The sequence below is a fragment of the Aptenodytes forsteri genome, unplaced genomic scaffold, assembly GCF_000699145.1.
Source record: "Aptenodytes forsteri isolate BGI_AS27 unplaced genomic scaffold, ASM69914v1 Scaffold96, whole genome shotgun sequence".
NCBI lineage: Eukaryota > Metazoa > Chordata > Aves > Sphenisciformes > Spheniscidae > Aptenodytes > Aptenodytes forsteri.
Window position 1 is genome coordinate 7,259,826 of NW_008795029.1, and position 22,004 is coordinate 7,281,829.

Consider the following 22,004-nt stretch of genomic DNA (forward strand, 5'->3'; position numbering starts at 1 on the left):
TGTGGTAAGTCCTAAGCAGAATCAAATTTCTGCTCCTTGTGCAGATCGCTGAGGAAACTCTGGGATAATATTTAGCATTGGGGTTAACATCATCCTAGCCACTGTAACTGTACATTACTGGAAAAGTGAAATCAAAATGTTTTGCATTGTGCTTCATGCCATGTGGTAAGTCCTAAGCAGAATCAAATTTCTGCTCCTTGTGCAGATCGCTGAGGAAACTCTGGGATAATATTTAGCATTGGGGTTAACATCATCCTAGCCACTGTAACAATTTCTACATTCTTCTCAGATCTCAGACTTGGCCTCTTATGAACACTATCTTCCCAAAGTAAGTGCGCAGTTTGTGTTTTCTAGTAGTTAGCAAAATCTGCAATTTTCTGCAGAATCTTCTGTCTCCAGAATTGTTATACAACTGCATTAAAGTCACAGCCCTCAGTCCGTGGTTGAGCCCCTTTTGAGCCTAGGTCAAGATTATTATAGTGCCCTTTGGTGTTTATTTTGGTAGGTTTCGCTGGCATCAGGTACCGAAGGTTCTTCCAAAATCTGGAATTCAAGGGAAGAGATTTATCCTTTTTCCACTTCACAACTGTCTTTGATGGTAAAAGAGACAGTGATTCTGGCAAGAAATTGTAGTCACTTATAGGCATATATTCAATTAATATGATCTTAGTTTTCCTTTCAACTAAGGCTTTATGCAGTCCACTCTCAAGTTCGTATATGGCTCTGTCAGAAACGTAGTTCTGGCTCAGTATAATGATTAATCTTCGACTTTTGTCAATGAATGAATGGATATCATCAACAACCGCTGCAAATTAAAAATAAATGTGTTATTAAACTAAATTGAAAGGATAGGCACTGAATCGACTTATCCTTTAACAATTGCACATGTACCAAAAATGTTCCCCTTATAAAGTGACGGCATGTAAGCATCCTGTCCCTAAGAAGAAATTAATATGCATTACAGATTAAGAGTCTGCGAAAATGAGCTCAGGTGTGGCCAAAGCTCGTTCTCCGGAGCAGACAAAACCTACATACAATCTCCAGATACCCTAGACAGCTGTTTGTCAGTAGTCACACGGATAGAAGGTGACAGCAAAATTTATTTTTCCTCCAACCAGACATCTCTTTGCTCTTTCATAATAGATACCAGTGGAGTGATTCCACAGAAAGTCACCAACAGCAACCTTTCTCCAAATATTTCGTTAACTCTCAGGTTACTCCTTCCTTTACATCACCGAATATCCAAACCTATTGCCAGTAATACGAGGTTGAGAAGACTAGCAATGTGATGACAGAATGAGTTCCAACTGTGTTTTAGATCCATGACTTTTTTCATGACAAGTGATGAATGAAATCAAATGGTGATACCCTTCAAACACCCATGCACCAAATTGAATTCTCATGCACAACTTCCTGTGCTTGCTTCAGCACCATGGGACAATGATGTCTACAGAAACCAGAGATCTAGAAAACATGCACTGTAGAGAAAGACAAAGCAAACTGCAGGAGTAACCTGAAGAAGAGAAAACTGAGAGGAGAAGGAGGCTGACAAGGGTATTTCAACACACCAAAGGCTCCTGTAAATAGAAGGAAATGCTCTGTTTTCCATATTCACAATGGATCAGACCAGAGAAAAGGAAATAAGCTAAAACTATTGCAAGGAAATAAGCTAAAACTATTGAAAGAATCAGATTGAACACTTCTGAAAGACTTTTTTTAAAACTTAAGGAGAGAGAATAACTGGAAAAAAAATGGCTTGGGAGAGTTGTGGCACCTCTCAGGTTAGAAAAATGTCAGGAATGGATACAAGGAGAGAAGATCCTGCTTTGTGAAGAAGGCTAACTGACCTTATTGTTCTGTGTTTTTAACAACGAAATCTTATCATCAACTAGATCTTTGGACTAAATGAAATCCCCCAGTATCTTTTTTCCAAGCATCTGCAAAAAGCCACCTATCCATAGGCCATTTAGAGAAACAAAATTCCGTGTTCTCATCTCTATTTTGTTACGGCATCCATTACATTCACAAAATGGTTTCAACCACCACACTGAAGATACAGCAAACACACGAGTTACCTGAGAATAACTAGTACCAGAGACACCAGCTGCTCTGTGCAGTAAAGGTGAGTTCATTCACAGGCGCCTGCTCTCAGCAAAAGCAGAGCAAGAGCACTATTACTGTGAAACATCTGACATCTGTGTTCTCACCTTAACTTTCCCCGTGCTAGCTTTTTCATCTGTTCATCTTGGTTCTGTGTAATTAAAGATGTGTGTGTGTGTATGTGTGTAGGTGTATATGAATTCATAAATATATGTATAAAATACGTAAAATGTGTGCATGCGAACTTTGCATGCACATAATCTAGATTAAATGAAAAATGTAGCATTTCAATGCACAACACATTTGACAGAATTCCTTCTAATTACAGACTTAATCTTTGTGTGAAAATGATGTGCCTATTTAATGACAAGAACATTCAATACACTTACCTCCTCCAGGGGATACATCCCTTTCAAATATACATAACTTGTACCCAAAGTTTTCTTCTAATACCATGGGTAATATCTTCAAAGCAAATTCTCTCTCTTCTTCAGTAGGAGAAACGCAGTCTTTCAGGTAAGACACAAATGCATCATATTCTTTCCCATCTGGAAAGAAATCACCAATTGTTATCTTGTTAGCAACCATTAGAAATACAGTATCTGATCCACCATTCTGGTCTTCAAAGTTATTGTCTCAGTAGCAAAGCATCTAGAAACTCCTGCTCTTTCTTTTGATACCCTGAACAGCCTTCAAACAAAAAAAATCCTGAATGAATTTAAATTTGATACAAAAGATTCTGATTGCATTTGGGTAATATTTGAAAATAACATATCCTTTTACATTAAGGTGTTTTTTAAAAAAAATCAGATTAATTTAATCTGTTAATGTCACATCTGTGATGATCAAGAAAATGAAGGGAAGCAAAAAATGTGTCTGTAACCTGATAAGAACGCTATTTAAGAGATACTGCAGATTTCCACATTTATTTTACTCTTTGTCTAAGACTATCAAGTAGTTCTGTAGAATGGGTACTGGCAAAGAGAATAAACCAATTTATTATTTTAAGAGTATACCATGTCTGGTCATGCTTTGGGCAGTAATTTACAAACACAAAATGCAAGACCAATTCAGAGGCCAGGTCTACGACACTGAGCGATATCTAATTGCACCTTGCCACAGAACAACTAGCTGGATTGATACAGCGGTGCACATAGCTTTGCATCTTAAACTGTACTTCTTTGCTTCCCTTTCCGGATACTTTACTACGTGTAATTCATAAGAGAGAGCACAAACTAAAACCCATGAAACCCTACACGTGCAAGAGCTCTAGGAGTAGGAAATCCATTGCCTAGTATCAGACAATCAGTTCCTCCAGGGTGGCCTAGTCCAGGTTCTCGGAGATCCTCCCTGTAAGCCAGTGTACGCAGTGATAGCTAACATCAACAGATAGATATATAACACTGGCAGGCATAAATGACATCCACCCATTACTGAGAAATCTCCAACCACTGCAGTTTATTCAAGCTTTATTCAAGCTGATTTAGAGACTAAGGAGGGCTAAGAAAATCAGGTGCATATATACAGCAAGTTTTTTCACCACAATTTTCAGAAAAATTATACCCAGAATTGCATAACTATCAGGCTTGCTCCTTAAGACAAGGTCACAGCGATGCTGCCTGGTAAGATACTGGCAGTGTGCTCTCCTGCTCTCCTTAAGTGCATTTAGTGACAAACCTATAAACATTGCAATGGCCTCTACAGTCAAGGAAGCATTTTAACCTTCACCTCACTGAAGGGCATCAGTGAGGTGAAAACAAATTTCTGTCAGTCTGTTTGTCTGACAACTCCAGAGTGCTCATCCTCTTTACAGATAGATAATTATAAACTTCTCCACCTTCACCAACTTTTGTGATGAAGAATATGGCAGAACAGACCACATCTGAACAGCATCTAACCTTGTCCCTTCCACTACCTGCTCCAGAGGTAGCTGCTTCACTGTATTTATCTGCTGTTGCTGCCCTAGGTGTATAACAAACTCACTTTAGCACCTGACCATCAAGTTCTTTTTTACATATTCTTTGCTGTTTCTACTCACAAAACTCCTGCCTGGATTTATTTTGTCTCTTCCTCAAAGATGATTGTTTTATAGAACCTACCAGAAACTATTTTTTAATCAATACACTTATTTCAATGTCAGCCTTAGCCAAGTCATACCTCCAGCAGTGTCGTCTCTTCTGCATACGTTCCTGTAAAATAGAACTAAGTCGACTCTGAACATCACACAGACAAACACCACAGCTACAGCAATGCATGGAAACAGGACAGCAAGGACCATTCCAGTTGTAAATATGCGCACAGGCAGATCTCGGGTGTTCCCTGTAAAACAGAAACCCAGGAAATTATAGCCTTAACAAAGAGTATTATAAGATAAGACTACTGTATTCAATACCGATGGTATCTTAAAATCACCCCAAAAAATCACAATGTTGATGTGAATCCTTTCCTGCTAATACTTCAAGCACATATGCATGCCATTTGTCCCAAGATGGAGAAGAACTACAGAACATGGATTACTCTAAAAACTGGAAAAACAATCTTGCACGCATTCACACACCCTCCACACACATAAATGAACTGTATGTGGGATCAAGACTGACACTACAGATCCTCAGAGATGTACAGCATCCCAAACTGGTGGTCACCCACTTTTACGATGAGTTTTCTTCAGGTTCTTTATTATTTCCTGTTATTCTCTACCTTTCACCCCTCTCTCAGTCCATCCATAACAGTCCTTAATGTCCCCTTTAATCTCTTTGGCCAAGATCTTTTTTTTTCCTTCTGTCTCCAGTCTCTTTCAGGCTTTTTTTTTTCCCCTTAATTATTATTCTGTTATCTTTGTCTTTTTTGTTCCAAATACAGATTTTTAACCCTTAAATCTTTGTGAAGTCTTTATGAAGGCAATGTCAAGTCACGCTCATTGTAGTCTGTATCTCATCTGCTTTATTATATGCATCATCTTTTGACTAGTCTATTTTCACATACTTCCTTCCAGTAAAGCTTGGAAAGGTCTGAGAGAGATGGAAAACAAGAAGGGAATGCCCTTTTGCCATGAATCTCCAGGCTGTCTGGACTATAAATGTGAAGTACTACTATATGGTAGAGGTCAGCTTTCCATAGCTAGAAGGATAGAGTCCCTGACAAGAGAGAAACGGTCGATCAGAACGTTTCAGGCATTATATAAAAGACTGACCTTTCCAGGAAAAAAACAACAACAACAACAAAAACCCACAAAACCCAACCAAACCCTCAGATTTTAATTTTAGAAAGAGCTGCTTAATAAATAAAGTGATCCAAACAGCAGACTCTGGGCTGCACCAAGCTTTGGGTAGTTAACCCCCGTGATCCCACCAATCTGATGAGTAGGAGAGCACAGGGAACGCTCCATCATGGGATCTAACAAAGTGCCTCCCAGGGATCTGTCAGCCAGAGCATAGCTCAGCCTCTCCAGCTGTGTCCACAGCAGCAGCGGTTGAACTATGGATCCCTCACACAGCTGCTCTAGCAGACGTAGCAGCAACCCCTGCTGCCCCTGTCTCAGAGCAAGAGGAATCACCCAGGGGTTGTTGGGTCCAGCACTAGATGGACCAGGGCCTTCATAAGCACACAGACATATCTGGAGAGATGTTCTGAAATCAGTACCCTGCCCACAGGATTGAGAAGGCTGGCACGATTAGTGATTATGTATGAGTATGATTCATAGATTATACCGTACCTTTCTTCAATTTCATTATTTTTATCTGTGTTCTTTCATCAGCTTGCAACATGCAGGTGAAATTATGATGCATGTCCTCATCTGTTACTTTTCTAATCCGTAGTAGCCTTGTGACATAGAACTTGTTTCCCAACCTGCAACAAGGAATGGTGTTAGCAACACTATCTGTACAGAAACCTACAACCAGCTGAGAGGCAGATTTTGAGAAAAAAGTTCTAAAATAACCTCAGACATTTTACTGAATTTGCAGTCCACAAAGTGCAGGACATTATCACATACAAACAGAAGTGCAGTATTTTCAGGAAACCTACTGTAAGTTTTTGAACTCTTCTTCACATATTGAAGGTTCATTCTCGGGGATACCTGAGCATTTTTTTGGAAACGTTTGATTAATTAACCAGTAGATGCTGGCATCTTCTCGCATATAATAACCCAAGAAACCTGTGCAATTGAGTGTCTCTTCTTTACCTAAACAAAGCATAACATGAGAAGATCTAGTCAGAAGTAGCATTCATGTTCACAGTGCAGTAAAATGTCAGCTTTCCAGGCAACGTATCCCACAAGCTGTGCTCCTTTCTGGACTTCGTAGCCCCTGCACGATGTTTCATACGTGTTCCACCTGCACTGGTGGTGGCTTCAGCAACCATGCACAGGGCTCTCTCGCACCCTGTTGCAGAGTGACAGTCATCCACTGCTTTCTCTCAGATAAACTCTGTCACAGCCAGAAGAGTTTAAATAGGCCAGAGCATTTCAGGCTTTAGAGAACAAAAGGGAGTTGGACTCGATGATCCTTATGGCTCCCTTCCAACTCGAGATATTCTATGATTCTACGAACTAAACTGTGTGCTGCAGGCAGAGAACAGGAGAGCTCTATCACACTATCACCAGTGCCCCAGGGCCAGGTAAAAGTAAGTAACTGGCAAGGGGAATTACAACCAATTGATTATAATAGCTAAAGTATACACTATTACTCAAAGAAAAAACAAAACCTGTTAGAGCCCCTCACAGAAGAAATTCTCATCCCAGCTCCACACCTGGAAATCAGCGTAATCCTGAAAGTGTGAATAAGTCACTTAGCCAGTCAGCTACTTTGTACCTTTTCAGAGCACTAACTGGAAGTGACAGGAACCACCCCTTAGAGTCTGGTTAATTATAAGAAAGAGCAAAAGTAAAAAGACAACTGTACACTTCGGAAAATAAAGGCAGAAGGCTGCAGCTCTGCAGTGTGAGATTTGATGAGTTGCAAGGCATTTTATTTTAAACATTGTCATGGGAAGCTTGACCTGAGGGTATCTGCAACTTTACAACACCATTTCTAGGCTATACCAGCATCATTTCCAGGGAACACATCCACAATGCCCTTTATTAAGCCACAAAAGCCGCATATTAGTTCTTGTTCAGGCCATCATGCACAAATGCTTTTCAGTAAGCGAGGCCTGCCCAGGAATTCTCTAAGGGTACACATTATAAGCTGCCTTCTCGAGATTTATCCGAGTGGATGCTTCCAGTGGAACTGCTTAAGAACCTTTAAAGCAGGATCCAGCTGAAAATCTGCCCATCTTTGATTCAGACCTTAGAAATCCAAATGACAGTTGCACAGATTGAAACACAGACCTAAACTTCTAGAATCATCTACCTTGCAACTCTACCATTTCACCATACACAACAGCTATTTTGGGGGAAATATTACAGAACATCATCTAAGCAATGACAGGTTTGAAAGGCCATCCAAAATTCCCTTCGCTCTCCACCATGCCATCTGTCTCATCACTCACCAGGTAGTTCAATGACCTTATCAAATGATCTTACCAAGGCAGGTAAGAGATGGAAGACAGATGATTCATAATCATTTAACGCTGAACCCTGCTACCTTTTAAGGGTTGGGACAAGCATAGTAAGGGGGAAGAACTGTGCAGGAGGGGTGTACTGGGAGGTTGGCAGACATGAGGCATCATAGGATTGGGGTACTACTATTGAAAAAAGGACCTACCAACTGGTATTTGTAGGAAGGAAGGAAAATTAGCATCTGAGGTTCTGGCTGAGCAAATAAGATACACATATGAGCAACAGAAGGGGTAAATATGATTTTTCAGACTTGGAAAGGAAGGACTGGGTAACCAGACGGGAGAAGCCCTCAGGCACAGGAAAGGAAAAAGACAGGTAAAATTCTGTTTTTAAAAATTAATTACAGCCTCAATCACAAAATCCTGGATCCTGTCCAACACCATATGAAGACTGCAGACCGTGTTATCTAACCTACTCCCAGCTAGAAGCACAGTCAAGGGTTTGGCTTTTGACAATATACCCAATTTTTTTCAGCAGTGACAGATCCGCATGCTCACACAGCCAAGACTGTCAGCCCTCACACTTCTCACTTCCCTGCAGAATAACATCCTCAACTGCATCAGGTATTAAGGGGATTACTCATTATTGCTGTTCGCTGAACAAACCGACATCTTTCACACATCACTCCGTGGGGTTTGCTATCTACAAAATAAAGCCATGGAGAGCTGGTTTATCATCACCACCACTTTCCCTTGCTGGTCATAGCAGCAGCCTCGGCTTCTGCCTCTGTAAAGGGTAAATTTAGTGTACTTGTATATCAATCATGGAATACACTAGGCAAAACATAACCAGATGAGAAGATGGATCACATCCAGGAGGGTGCACAGACAATTCTTAGTTTGATTATACTTAACCAGACCATCAACCATGGCAGATATATGCAGTAGCTACCACAAAGACTCTTGTACTAATTTAATACCTATTTCTGTTTCAATTTCTTCATCGCGTCCAACTATCTCCAAAGTTACAGCCTCTGGTGTATCTGAAATAGAAAGAAGTACTGCTATTGAAGTAATAGCTTACTTACATTCTACCACAGTAAAAATTACACATTTGCTTTATTTCTAAAACTAATCACATAGATTCCATTTAATTCAAAGAACAATATCTGGACTCTGGCATTACTGAGTAGTTTAAAACACAGTATGTCCTGTTGAATTTTGTCCACATGCATACATATACAGTGCACGATTTACAACGGTTGGAAAGGCTCTTCCCCAAAACTCCTAGTAAGTTTGCATGACTTACTTACAGCAGCTAATTTTGAAAAAAATAAAACTGCAGGGAAAACATACTAAATAAATTTTCCAAAATTGGTAATATGTCATATAAACTTCTGCTGCTGCTTTTTTATTTTTGAAATTATTGCAAAATAGTTCAGATTACGAGATTTGATCACCCTTGTATACATTTATCAAATGAGAGCTGTAATTAAAAATCTCCATAGTAAGGAGAACAAAAAAGCATGCTTCAAAATTTCAGAAAGCTTTCTTACCTTCTTCTACTATCAGCTTAATTGTGTTTGTGCTGTGGTATATCTTTCCTTCATGACTGATTAAAATTTTACAGGTATATATCCCAGCGTGCTGTACTGTTAAGGTTTTAAAATCCAGTTCCCGCTCTGTTTCATTTTCATAGTTCTTACAGTCCTTCATCAATGAAGACAGAAAATACTATTCTGTAGCAAACATACATTCAAAATCTTAAAGAAGTTAAAAATGATTTTTGAAATGAAGTGTCACCATCACTCTTTCACTATCTCAATCATGTTTATCTGGCCCAAAAGAGGTGGGGGTGCAATTTTCAGTCACGGTCACTTAAATGCAACATTTAACCCATTAGAAGGTCAGAGCACTGCAATTCCAAGTAAGCGTCTGAGTATAAAAATATTGTATCGGGAATTTAAATGCACTCATCTATTTTTTTCAAAATGATGGCTTGGGTCTGTAGGTGTCACCTGCTTGTGGCTAAAAGCTGTCTAGACTTATGAGGAGCTTTCAGGTTAAAGCAAAATGCCTCAACAATAGGGAAAGTGACCATCTCAGTGGGCGACAAGAGTTGGACTCACGTTTGTTTACCCCCTATCCCCCAAAACAAACTCTGGTTTGTTGGGGTTTTTTTAATTCATAGCACATGCTGAGTGAAATGTCCTGTGAAAACGCAGCAATATTTGAATATCTGAATTACCTTAGATCAAGAAGGGAAATGATCACTGCTGGAAATTGTCCAGGGAATGGATATTTCCTGGATGCCTATGCTTACTACCAGGCTCTTACACAAAAGGCATGTGTGACCATCCCTGTTTTATCTATCTCAGCTTAGGATGTGATAGGAAGGCTTTGAAAATTTTCACCCAATCAAGCACCAAAGGATATTTAGGCGCAAGGATGGCTGCTTCATCTGTCTCACACAGTATTAGGCATTAAAATATTAGGCATCGGTATACTCAGCTTAGCCATGACAGAGGTCAGTCTGGGGTATGGTCCTTTACTGAGGAGAACATACCCACCTATGACCCTATCCGTCAATGGTCCTATCCGCCCAGGCCCTGAAGGACAAGGAAGCAGGGCTGTGGCTCATTCTGCCAGGCAGAATCCAGATGCCCATACTTAAGCTGTCAAAATCCTTTCCTGAAACTGATTCAACACGGAGTGAACAGGGTCTGTTACTCCAACCAGGACACCTGAGAGGAATAAGGAGCACTAGTCAAGGCGATGCATTGGGACAGGGTGGAAGAAACCTACTCAGGGTGCTTCACCCAACAGTTGAGCACAACACCCAACACTTACAGGTGCTCACACAACTATCATCTATGCTCTGACAAAGCTGGTAGAGAGAAGACCAATGATTTGCCTAAAATGAACAGAACTGGACCTGTTACACATTTTGTAAAAAGTGTTCAGAAGCAGCAAAATTGAAAAGTTTGCAATTACTTTACAAGCACATGCCAACTGTAAAACAAATATCTTGGCACCTCATTTAGTGTCAAGGTAATAATCCATATCAACAAAGTAGCAGCTGGCTAAACCAGCAAACAGACGTGCGCATCAGAGCTTTTACCATTCCAAACTACCAGTTTATTAATAATTTCTGATTACAGGTACATTTTTCGAACAAATCTGAGAGCAGAGAAAAACTTTCTCTTGTGTATCTGTCTAAAGGTTTTCTTTCCCTAATAACCTGGGAAATTAAAGCTTTACAAGGTTTGCAGATGCTTCTAAAAATTTGTTTGTAATTAATTTTTCCTGCAATCAGATATTTTGTTTCTATAGCCAATGATTTGAGTGACACTGTTTCAATAATTACCTTGTACCATGTTATGCTGTCATTTTCATTGACAGACAAATCACTGCATTTCAGTGAATGACCAGTTCCAGCATTTTTAATTTCTGTAGTTAAATGATTTTTGTTGAAACAGCTGCTTTTATTTCTTTCAAGTACATTCAAGGTCCACTTTTGAATTGTGAAATTTTGTTTTCCATTGCTATGAAAAAAAAATTAGTAAAATCAGTTTTAGGAGCTTTTTAAAGGAATGTAGCTTAGTGAGTTACACAACAAAATACAAATAAATTCTCTAATACATCTGTTAGGTAAAAAGTACATCTACAGTGACCTAATTATTTATATTCCCCTTTATTACTTTTCCACCCCAAAATATGTGTTATTTCCCATAACAAAAGAGATTATCTAAACTATATCACCTATCAGAAAACATTTGACAATACAATTATAGCTATGAAATATGACAATATATGCTATATCGACCAGAACAAGAATGCAGCAATCTGTGGCATCATGTATAGTTACAAGTGAGCATAAAAGAGTTTTAGAACCTTGAATCAGCTAGTGATTTTGCAGGTTTAATCTATGCATTGCTAAGGTCTAAAGCAGTAACTGAAAAACATATTTGTAAAATATGTCAAAAATAAGATGGGGAACTGCTGTTGTTCATAAAGCAACGTTATTCATTGTTTGATACTGTGCAGTCAGTCACCGATATTTTGGAAATATTTCTAAACTACACAAGTCTAATGAATTACAGAATCACTTATGGATTCAAGCGTGTCTGCAAAACAAGGCATTTTGGAAAGGATTCATCTCTTTGTCTTTCAGTCTGCACTGATCAGAGATCTACAGTAGCTGGCCACACCAGGTTGACTGGAAGAGCCAGGAACTACCACTTCTAAAGCAGAGTCATCACGTCCCATGCAGTATCTATAAAAGATCAGGTGCATATGCTCCAAAAATGCCTCTTTTGAGTATCTAGGAGCTGACCATTGTCATTCAGATATCTACTATGTTCTATCCACATATTCCTCTAAAGAATCAGATTATAGCTGTGAGTTATTTCATTGCTGGATATGTCCAAATACATGACTACCAAGGGAAAAGAAGCTGGAGGACTTTTGGCTTAAGTTTGGCAAAGTTGGCCTAACTTGCGCAAAGTAGGGCTTAAGAGGAAGTTGTACACTGCTGTAAATTAATGGGTGAGATTTCGCAATTAGTGCATAAAGCTCCTATTTTTTACTGAACAAGTAGGGTCTGACAAAGCAAAAGCAGCAATCACAGAGCACTTCCCTCCAGTGTCAGTCATATCTTCATAAATATGTTTGAATCTTTCTGTCTCCAAGAAAAGAAAAAGGAATCGTTCCCAGGAGAACTGAAACTAGTCAAGAATCATTTTGATGAGAAGGGCTAAGGGGACGAAGCAGTTGAAACGGAGAAGGAAGCCTGACGAGTGTTACCAGCTTAAACACATTCTTGACTGACATGTCTTTTACTGTTAGGAGATTCAGAAGAACTATTAGGACACCATTTATATGATGAATTTAGACCAAGTTTTGGTTTGTTTTCTTCTCCCTTTTTAAGCTCCCCAAACAGAAGTATCTATGTATTTTGCTCACCCTCTTGGCATTATAGCCCCTTTTCAGCCTACACAGGTTCTCCTTGTTCTCCTTACTCACTTGAGATATTCATTACTCATAATTGCAATTGACTATCTAAATCAAAACATAGTGGTTTGGTTTCTCAACCATTTAACTATGGTGTCATAAACAGGAAAAACCTTATCAAAACTTTTCCATCAGAGATGTACTCTCATGGGTATTTACGGTGGGTGGAGTCCTTCTCACCTATTCTTCAACATCACATTTACTCATTTAAATCACAGTCAGCAGTGGGACCACAGTCAACAGTCACCCTTTCAGAGTGCAGTTTACATGACCTATTTTGTATGTTTGGTTTAGGACAAGATAATCTGTGCCCCAGAAAGGCCCCTCTCTCTCCCTGACAGTAAAGGTATCTAAGATAAGTTTAGGCGTAGACATAAACATTAGTTCCAATTAATTCCACCAAGTCTGTGTGTTTCTTTAGGCATCACACTGAATATCTGAATACTGCTGGAGAGGCAATTACGGATCTAGCCACAAAATACATATAATTTTACTATCTAGATTCAGCAGATGGAAGAAAAGGATCAATAAAGCCACAGGTTCTTCTCAGCACTGTCACTCCACAGAGGCTTTCTTCTGGGATCATATTTGGTGAAATCACTTCAACAAATATGAGGATTTTGCCTGAAGTGGATCAATAAATTCTACCTGATGAGCCAAAATCTGGCAGGGAGCAGCTCCCTGCAAGGTGACAAAACCATACCTATGCAAACTAAGATGAATTTGGCGTACGTAATTTACAGTTGTCTGCCATATACATGATATTCAACAAAAAAAATGCATTAAGTTGTATTGTTTAAACTGCTAGTGTCTGAGCTGTTATATTTCTATCCTGGTTTTCACTTGCTGACATTCTTTAGTGATAATCTGTGGGGAACAAAACCATTTCTGGCTTAACAGCCTTTCAACTCCCCCCACCAAACCCACCAAGAAGGAACAACAAAAACTAGCTTGACTCGGGAGAGGATACAGGGAAGTGAAAGCCCTTAGAGAATATGAACTAAGTTTACTGGATACATAGCCAACTCTAAGTCATCCCTTAGCTATTTCACTGCAACAAGCCAGTGTTATCTCAATATTTCAATCTACTGCAAGAAACTGTCACTCTGCCTTCCAAACTACAATATTAACTCTAAATGTGCGTGTTCTCACTGCTTTCAACTGTTCTAAACACATCGAAAAAGTGAGCAGTATTAGGATCTTAAAATGTATCATGTGTTTATCATGGATCTCTGTACTTTCAGTTTTTTCAGGAACTGGTAAGTTCCCTCAGTTTCAAGGTCACCAGCACAGAGCAACCAGATGACCTGCTTTTCTGTATTCTGATTTTTTCTTTGATAACCACAGGATATAGGCTATGAAAAACCATACAAATTAGAAATCCTGCCAAAGATGTGTGACACAGTTTTTCTGCTTACCCCTCCCACTACAAGTGCATACAAAATCCTTTATTTTCAAGAAATGTTGCTGAAGATGGACACACTCAGGCTTACAGGTGATGCCTATTAATTCCTGAATTTATATCCTAAGTCTGCTATACTAACAAACACACGTGAACACATCAACACACACATACACACACTTTAGCTATCTATGCTATGTCTCAGCAGGACACCTGCTTTAACTGGAAAACTTCCGATTCTTCCTTAAGTCAAAAATAAGTGGATAATGCACCATAAATACATTGTTACGTCATTTTCACCTCTCGCTTCTTGCATATTGTCAGTTGTAACATATCAGGAAAAAAATCCCTAAGTTTAATTAGTTTGCAAAATTTGTCAATGTGTGTTGTCTTACTTTTCTCGAAAATCTGCAGTATATTTAATTGTGTCATTTTGTTCACTAAAACTGCCTAAACAGTTATAAGTATTTCCCATATAAAATCATATAAAAATCATTTCCCATATAGCTTAAATACTTATCTCTAAATTAAATAGTTGAAAATAAAAAAGATAAATAAAAATATACTTAGAATGTCTGCTTTCAAAACCAAAACTTTAACCTATTTTAGATGCTCTGAAATGAAAATAATTCCATTCTAATTGTCATTCTTATTAAATCTTAAACCACTTCAGTAGTCCACAATAAGCCCACAATTTTTCCCTACCAATAGAGACTACTAAAAGTCCTCTGTTTCTGCAGAAAACTGTTTCTGCAAATAATCTTCTGTATTTGCTGAAATGTAACTGCTTTAATATGCTTGCCGATAGTGAGAACCGTCATATAAACTAAGCCCAAGATCCCATTAAAATCCCATGAAAAAATATCCCCTTATGCCTATTGTTCCAGTGGTGAGACCTGTGAAGAGTTCCTGCATGAGGATTGCAAGATTCTGGCATGTGCCTTCATCCTGATCGTAACAGAAAAATGAGTATCTGTATGGGCCTAACAGAAAGAAATTTTGGAAGGAAGAAAAAAAAAAAGTTGTTTCAGAGGGGTCAAAAGATATTCGTTTAATTAAGAAACTTTTTTTTCCCAAAAAATAAAAATGCTTTCTTTCAAAACTGAGTTTTAAAATGTAATAGCATAATATAATCCTGGAAAATGAAACGAAAAAGCAGAAAATCAAAACTCTTAATTCCAAATGAATGTTTTGATGTAATCAAAACCTTTCTTCTGAGTTTCTTGCTTAAGCAGATCAGCAAACCAAGACATTTCACAAAGAACTCAGACATTTTTGTGTTTTCCAACAAATACTTATTTTAACAAACTTCATTCTAATAGTTTTACTTAAGGTCTTTTCCTGCCGTCTCCTTCTTCTATACGTAAGGCTGTTTCCCTCAGTTTTGAAGTTTACATTTTTTTCATATTCATTTTACAGAGTTCTTGTAATTTAGTGTGGATTTACTGTCATTACTCCAAGTCCTTAAAATAATCACAAAACCGCAAGGATCGTGAATTAAGGCTGGGGCTATCACCACTTTCCTCTCTTTTGTCCTTTATTTTAGACTCCTTATGACAGCCTCCTTCAGTAGCCTGGCGATTCAGGTATGCGCTCCGCCTATCCTTCCCATGCCAAAATAAGTCAGAGCATGCATTTTATACCATTGGTTAGGTGCTGGCAGTAGAGTGAGTTGTTAGATTTGATAGCTTTTTAGCACCGTATTTAGTGAAGTGCCGTACAGATGACTGATCGTGGCCATCAATAAAGCCAAAATTTAAAGCCAAATTCAGACTTGATACGAAAAGTACAGGTCCATGACAACAGACAAGCTTATGTCAGGTATTATCTAATGTTAACCCCTACACACCAAAACTTCACACACAGCTGGCTTCACCTGTGCTACTTCAGACAAATGCCTGTACTCAATAATACACCACCTTTGCATGACCTTGCACAACAAAGTAGCCAAACTACCATACTCATCACCCCTAAAGACAATTCTCTTAAGATTGGGTTCAACGTGAGCAAAATTTTTCTCAAGCTTTACCTACTATTTGGATAAAGAGTGCCCTACAATTAAAAAGAAATCGCATAAACCCAAAAGAAATATTCTACGAGCAGACTTTTCATTTATAATATTTAGCATTTCAGATACCATGACTCAGTACTTTTTAAAATAATATCAGTAAGACAATAATAGTAATGATACATGGGAAAACAAAACATGACGTTTTCAGCTTCCAAGTTAACTTGGAAGTTAACAATTGAAGTCTAGCTTAAAACTGTAAACTATCAAACTTGTGTCTGCAATGTTACTGGAGAAATGTGGAGAGCATTTTTCAGTATCCGCAGTCCCATAACCTTTATGAACCAGGCAAGAACCTTAAAAATATTACCTGGAGAACAGCACAAATCATTACATGCAAAATAATCTGCTTAAAATTATTATTGCTTCAATTGTAATTGCTGAATTACAGTTTTGGTGCAAGTTAGTCATAAGAACTCCATGCAGCAAACCTTTCATTTTAGTCCTTTAGTCTTTCATGGTGGTCTAATGAAGATTACCACCAAATAATTGAGGCCCATCCTTATTTCTCCTTTTGACTCATGATGTTCTACAGTGGTAAGAAATCAAATCCAGTGATTTCATTTGCTCTTTGAATGGCTCCAAGCATGCAAAGGTTTGCACAGAAACCAGAGTTCAGCTATGCCACTCTTTGTTTATTACTTTACTATACAACTAGACCACTTGGCAGGCCTCATAGTGTGAGATCCACTCAACGCAGTAAGGAAGAACAAGTCTGGTGGAGAAGACAAGCAAATGTTTCCTTCTACTTGGCAGTGGACAGAAGGGTTGCCTATCACTCATTTTGCTTAGGTAATTAATCACAAACCAGCAGAAATGCTACCTGCCTTATCAAAAGGTTTACAGAACCTTTAAAAGGCTGCATCTGCCTATAGCTATTGTAAATACTACAGGTCTGCCTGGATGGTTATTGTGAAATGATGTGGAAAATGACACCACAGTTAATGTAGTTCCCTGCACCTCCTTTGTACGGATGCCATTAGCAATACAAAGCAAGACAAAGAAATTAGCTTCACAGACAAGTGCAAAGGCAGGATGTTCACCATGTTCACCCACCGGCTTGTGTACTGCTTTGTAAGTGACAGAGTAATTCCCAGAGTCACTGAGTTCAGCTGGCCAAAACTCCAGAAAATTCATTTGGGAAACGATTCTGTGTGTTTCCTTCATCAGTTGCTGCTTTCCAGCATTTTCTTTGTACCAGTTTATTGTGTATGCTTCTTCCTGAAAATGTTCTTGCATTGACTCAGGGTAACAAAGGAAAAAATATTCCCCTTCTAGCACATCAATGGAGGCACGAAGAGGACACAGCTTCTCTTCAGAGAAAGAGAAAAAAAGATACATTAGGAAGCCAAGTACTTCTTTCAGAAAATGACATTAGCTTGACTTCAAAGTGATTTGCTGTGCCACTGGTCTTTTATAAAGTGACTTTCCTTTAGCAGAGTGGTTTGGCAGTATTTATTTATTCCAGCAATATTTATTTCAGCCTAAGAACTCAGTTTTCCAAGTCTTTATTCTACCTCACCCAAGCAAAATCAGAAGGCAAAGGAGGGTAAAAGAAAGGACATTTCCCTAAGATTCTTTCACATGGGTCCAACAGTGTCAGAATCAAATGGGCACAAACGGCAGAATCTGGCCTCACTCTACAGTAAAGCAGCTGCCACAAGTGGAAGGGGAAAGGAGAAATCCTTACATATGGTTTGACTTGACAAATATGGCTAATCCTCAGAACTGGTCAACTGCCATAAAAGCAGAGATCCTATGAATGAACATTTGCATTTTCTTATCTTCTTAATTAAAACTAAATCATTACATGGGTAGATTTCTTTAAAGCTTCAGAAATCTTTAGAAAAGTTGCCTTGGAATGAGATTATGTGTATAAAATTTAGTCTCAAAGTCTGCTTGTCCAATCAAATTTCCCAAATGTACCTTTGCTTAGAGAAGTCATAAAAAATACAGAAAAGGGACCATGGTGTAGCATTAATAGTCGAGAATAAAATAAGCCTTTGGTCTCTATTTGTCCTGAGGTTCTCAGAGATTGTTGTTGTTTAACAACTATTGCGACCACACTTCTGAACGGCACAAGAAGAAGCAGACTCATTCTCTTCCTTGCTGTGGCTCTTCATACAGCCATGCTCCCATACAACATCATCAGGTGACTCCAGGTCGCGTCTCTGCTCTTTTTACTTCATAATTTTGGTATTTTGGACCAAATTTCCCAAGTCTGGAGCTGGACTGAATTGCCAAAACTTTTAAGATTTTGTTCTTAGCTGCAAAATACAAAACTTTCCCCACTCTAAGCAACTGTCAAGAAGATGCCACATATTCAGCAAATATTTTGGAGGTTCTACTGTTGAAATGAGGATTTATACTTACCAGTGGCAGATTCAATGATAAGCATGAAAAAAAAAATAATCAGAGTCATTTTCTTGAGTTACTTCTCCCTTCTTCTCCAGAAAAATGAAACTGAATTGTTCTTGCTTGTACTGAAAGCCTAAGAAAAACAGATTCACAATCTATCACGAGTGCAGTGAAACAGATTCCTCTGAGCATGTGAGCAGTGTAACTATTGCCTGGTACTGAAAAGGGCTTTCCAAACGGAAAGTTACACATTTTTATCATAACAGCTATTTTCATGTATCAGGTAATGTATCTAGATTTTTCTTGGGAAGTTTATTTTAAATTCAGAAAGCACTGCATGGTTTCTTTCCTCCATTTTCTTGTTCACTAGATGTATTTCACATTTCTGATTAAACTGACAATCTTATAGAAGCACTCAAATCTAGATCCCAAGCCAGCAGACACCTACCATAGGATAGCACAGTGTTTTTTTCTCCACAGAGAGTATAAACTTTGCAAGACTGGACCTTACAGAAACAGCTAGTAGAAACTTCCCTTGCCTTCAGTGAGAACAGCCCAGTGTTGATAGATCCGACACCTTGGTGGCTAATTTTGAGACTGTTGGAAAACAATGAGATCTACAATTTTTTCTTACAATTTTGTCTATGGAACCGATAAGCACCAGCTGAGAGTGCTAACATTTCCACTAAGGGGGAGAAGATGAAGCAGCTCATATTCAGTTGCTTCATATGCGGTCAACTGTGCTTTCAAAGGCAAATGGAAAACACTAAATAATACCAGCGTGGAGTGTCTTCTCCAAGATTCCTCAGAATAGCATGTTAGCTGACAACCAAAGGCAGAGCCAGTCCTAAGACTGTGCCTCAGTTTTGCTTACAAAACAGACAGATTAGGTGTATAATAAGCTTAGTTCAACCTCTGCAGTGAAGACAGACAACCTTGCTTAGTCACTGACCTGGACATGCATGGGCAAATGAGACACACGCACACGAGAGAGATATTTCAGAGAGAGCTGCCAAAAGAAATCTTGTTAGCATTCTGTTTCTTTGGTTTTATTACCCAAACCTCTTGCAATTTGAGAAAGCACATACTTACTGTTGTAAGACACTTCCCTGAGATTTACAGTCAGAAACGTCCCATGATGTAAAGCGGCCGGAGGCAGGAGGTTACTGCATTTCCAGCCATATTCCAGAATGACATTAAACTGTGAAGCAGCCCTCCCTCTCTTATCGTTCTCCCCAGTTGATTACAAGTATGCCATCATCCCATAAATCACTGTAAGGAGATGAAAGAACTGTTTCACATCCCCTTTTTCAGACTGACTGGTAGACAGATCCAGATTTAGAAAGCAGCTAAAAGAAGTTGGATGCCGAGTACTGCAACAAGCAACTTTAAAGGGTCATACAGTAAAATCCTCAGACCTGGTTTCAGTTCCCTTCTACACATGGAGATTCAAACTGCTACACTTTACAAGGAAAGAAGGGCCTCTTTCTTTTTCATTTCTTGAATTTACTTTTCATTTTTCACCCTATCACACCCAGAAGAAATACAGCTGTTACAGACTATGAAATTATGATCCACTACATAAAGATAAAATCATTTATCACCAGATTTTTAATTCTAAATCCCATTCTTTGTTGGCACATCACATCAGCACAAAGTGGAAGTTTTAATGAATGCAGAGCACAGCCCTTCATTCTTTTAACATGGATTAAAGAACACAGTATAATGCAAGCTACTTAGTAATAACCAGGTTTGAGATTAGTGGCTACTGTTAACAAGCAAAACACAGGTCCTTAATCTTACTCTCACATTGCTGTTGAACCTGACCAATCTGTCTGAAATTGTTCTACTCCAGGCTAACAGTATTTACATTTGAGCCATATAGTTTGCATACTCTTCAATGAAATACGGGGGGGGGGGGGGGGGGCTCAGCTAATATAAAGAGATTCTTCAAGGAACAGAATAAGATTTTTAATTTTCAGAAAGAAATGGAGAGATATTTTAAAGAAAAGGCAAAGATTCTCTGCCTAATAAAGGAGTATAGCAATACTCAATGGACAAAATGCTAAGGCAACAGCGGGGAATGACAGTTTCAACGAAACAAGTATAAAAAAGCAGTTGTCCATAAGGCCCAAAGCAACAATAGCTTTAAGTGTGGTTTTAAAATTTCATGCATGCTTAAAGCCACAGATGGAATTTTGATAATAAAAAATGGTTCTTAAAAATCATTGTGCCATTGTGAAGCCAACAAAATCTTTAAACAAACTGAAGGTTTAAGTTCTGTAAAGTGCATTAATGATACCTCATGAACTAGACAATTATGTGTATTTAAGCATCATTATAATTATTCCTCATTTTCCTAGAATCATCAGAAGATTTTGGAATGAAAGGGGGCTGATAAATCAGAGTGATCCTCAATTTTGGTCAAGTAACTCGTTTTGATCAATGCTTTTGGAAACCTGAATTTGGTCCCAAAGGGTTGTGACTTACTTTTTTTTAAACCAACAGATTCTTCTGAACGTCAGACTGTTTGAACAAACATTTTGGGATCAAGGCAGGAAAGCACTCATCTTACCTTTTTAAGGATGGCTTCTTGTGGAATTTAAGTCTTTTTCAAGTATCGCCATACAGTGCCATAATTTGCGTAGGATTCATGAAGGCAACAAAGGGATCTAGCAAACAGTTGCCTTAACCGTACGAGGTCTAATCACCATTCTGCCAGGGTTGTTATTTATTGGTTAAAATGAAAATCCATCTTCATTTCGAACAACACAAGTGAAGTTGTTTACTCACTATGCAAGTCTTGCCAGGTGGAAAGCAGACGCAGAGGTAGTCTTCCAAACTCCAGAGAGTTACAACTTGTACTTATAAATCATCTGAACCCAATTCATTACTGAAACAGAGAGTAATCTCTCTCAGTAAGTGAGTCAATACATAGACAGCTCAGTCTGAAAAACCTCCTGAAAAAGGAAGAGTGGAATTTCTCACTTTGTGAACTGTTGACTGCAGGGAGGAAAACGGAAAAGGTAGATATGAGAAATTGTCTTTACTAGCATTAATGAAAAGGCAATAGCAAATTACGAATATTAACTTTTCTAAATGAGGCATTTGAGGGCTGATACACAAATGTTTTAGGCATCATCTTTTGCTGCTACCATCTACAATAGCACTTAAGGAGCTTGTCCTGCTCCAAAGCCACCTAGGTGTGAGGAAGAGGGCCGGGGGCAGCCCAGGGAGGGTGACTTTGGAGGGCCAGTTAGGGGCTGTGTGTTGAAATAAGCCCTTTTCAGGGCTAAATTATTTATGACATCTCTGTAATAAGGAACAAGTATATCATGGGCCTGCGAGAGAGTCGGAGAGAGGTGCCCAAGCCAGGCAGCTCGGGAGAGCACGGTGCAGCACGGCGGGCAGGGGACGAGCGACAGGGAAGGCAGGGTTGGGGCGACAGGTTGGGCTGCAGACAGGCAGGGTCAGGGGGACAGGCAGGGTTGGGGGGACAGGTAGGGTTGGGGACAGGCAGGGTTAGCGGGATAGGCAGGGTTGGGGGGATAGGTAGGGGGCCGA

General features: G+C 38.9%; 1 protein-coding gene across 1 annotated transcript; it reads right to left on the minus strand.

Annotated features, from left to right (window-relative positions):
• Nucleotides 1-404: 404 nt before the first annotated feature.
• IL18R1 (interleukin 18 receptor 1) lies at nucleotides 405-18,504 on the minus strand. Its single transcript, XM_009276120.1, has 11 exons — nucleotides 18,456-18,504; nucleotides 17,166-17,395; nucleotides 15,934-15,944; nucleotides 10,967-11,144; nucleotides 9,156-9,309; nucleotides 8,580-8,642; nucleotides 6,127-6,283; nucleotides 5,816-5,949; nucleotides 4,258-4,419; nucleotides 2,490-2,648; nucleotides 405-805 (listed from the first exon to the last, which is right to left on the minus strand). The coding sequence occupies exons 1-11, from the start codon at nucleotides 18,502-18,504 to the stop codon at nucleotides 405-407; spliced, it is 1,698 nt and encodes a 565-aa protein (XP_009274395.1).
• Between the last annotated feature and the right edge of the window lie 3,500 nt (nucleotides 18,505-22,004).

What these genes read in the sequence shown, in the direction of transcription:
- IL18R1 (XM_009276120.1), bottom strand. Translation starts at nt 18,504, where the DNA reads ATGACTCTGATTATTTTTTTTTTCATGCTTATCATTGAATCTGCCACT. An exon ending in TATCATTGAATCTGCCACTG is followed by an intron (nt 17,396 to 18,455) that starts GTAAGTATAAAT and finishes CTTTCTCTGAAG; the next exon opens with AGAAGCTGTGTCCTCTTCGT. An exon ending in TAAGCTGATAGTAGAAGAAG is followed by an intron (nt 8,643 to 9,155) that starts GTAAGAAAGCTT and finishes TTTCTATTTCAG; the next exon opens with ATACACCAGAGGCTGTAACT.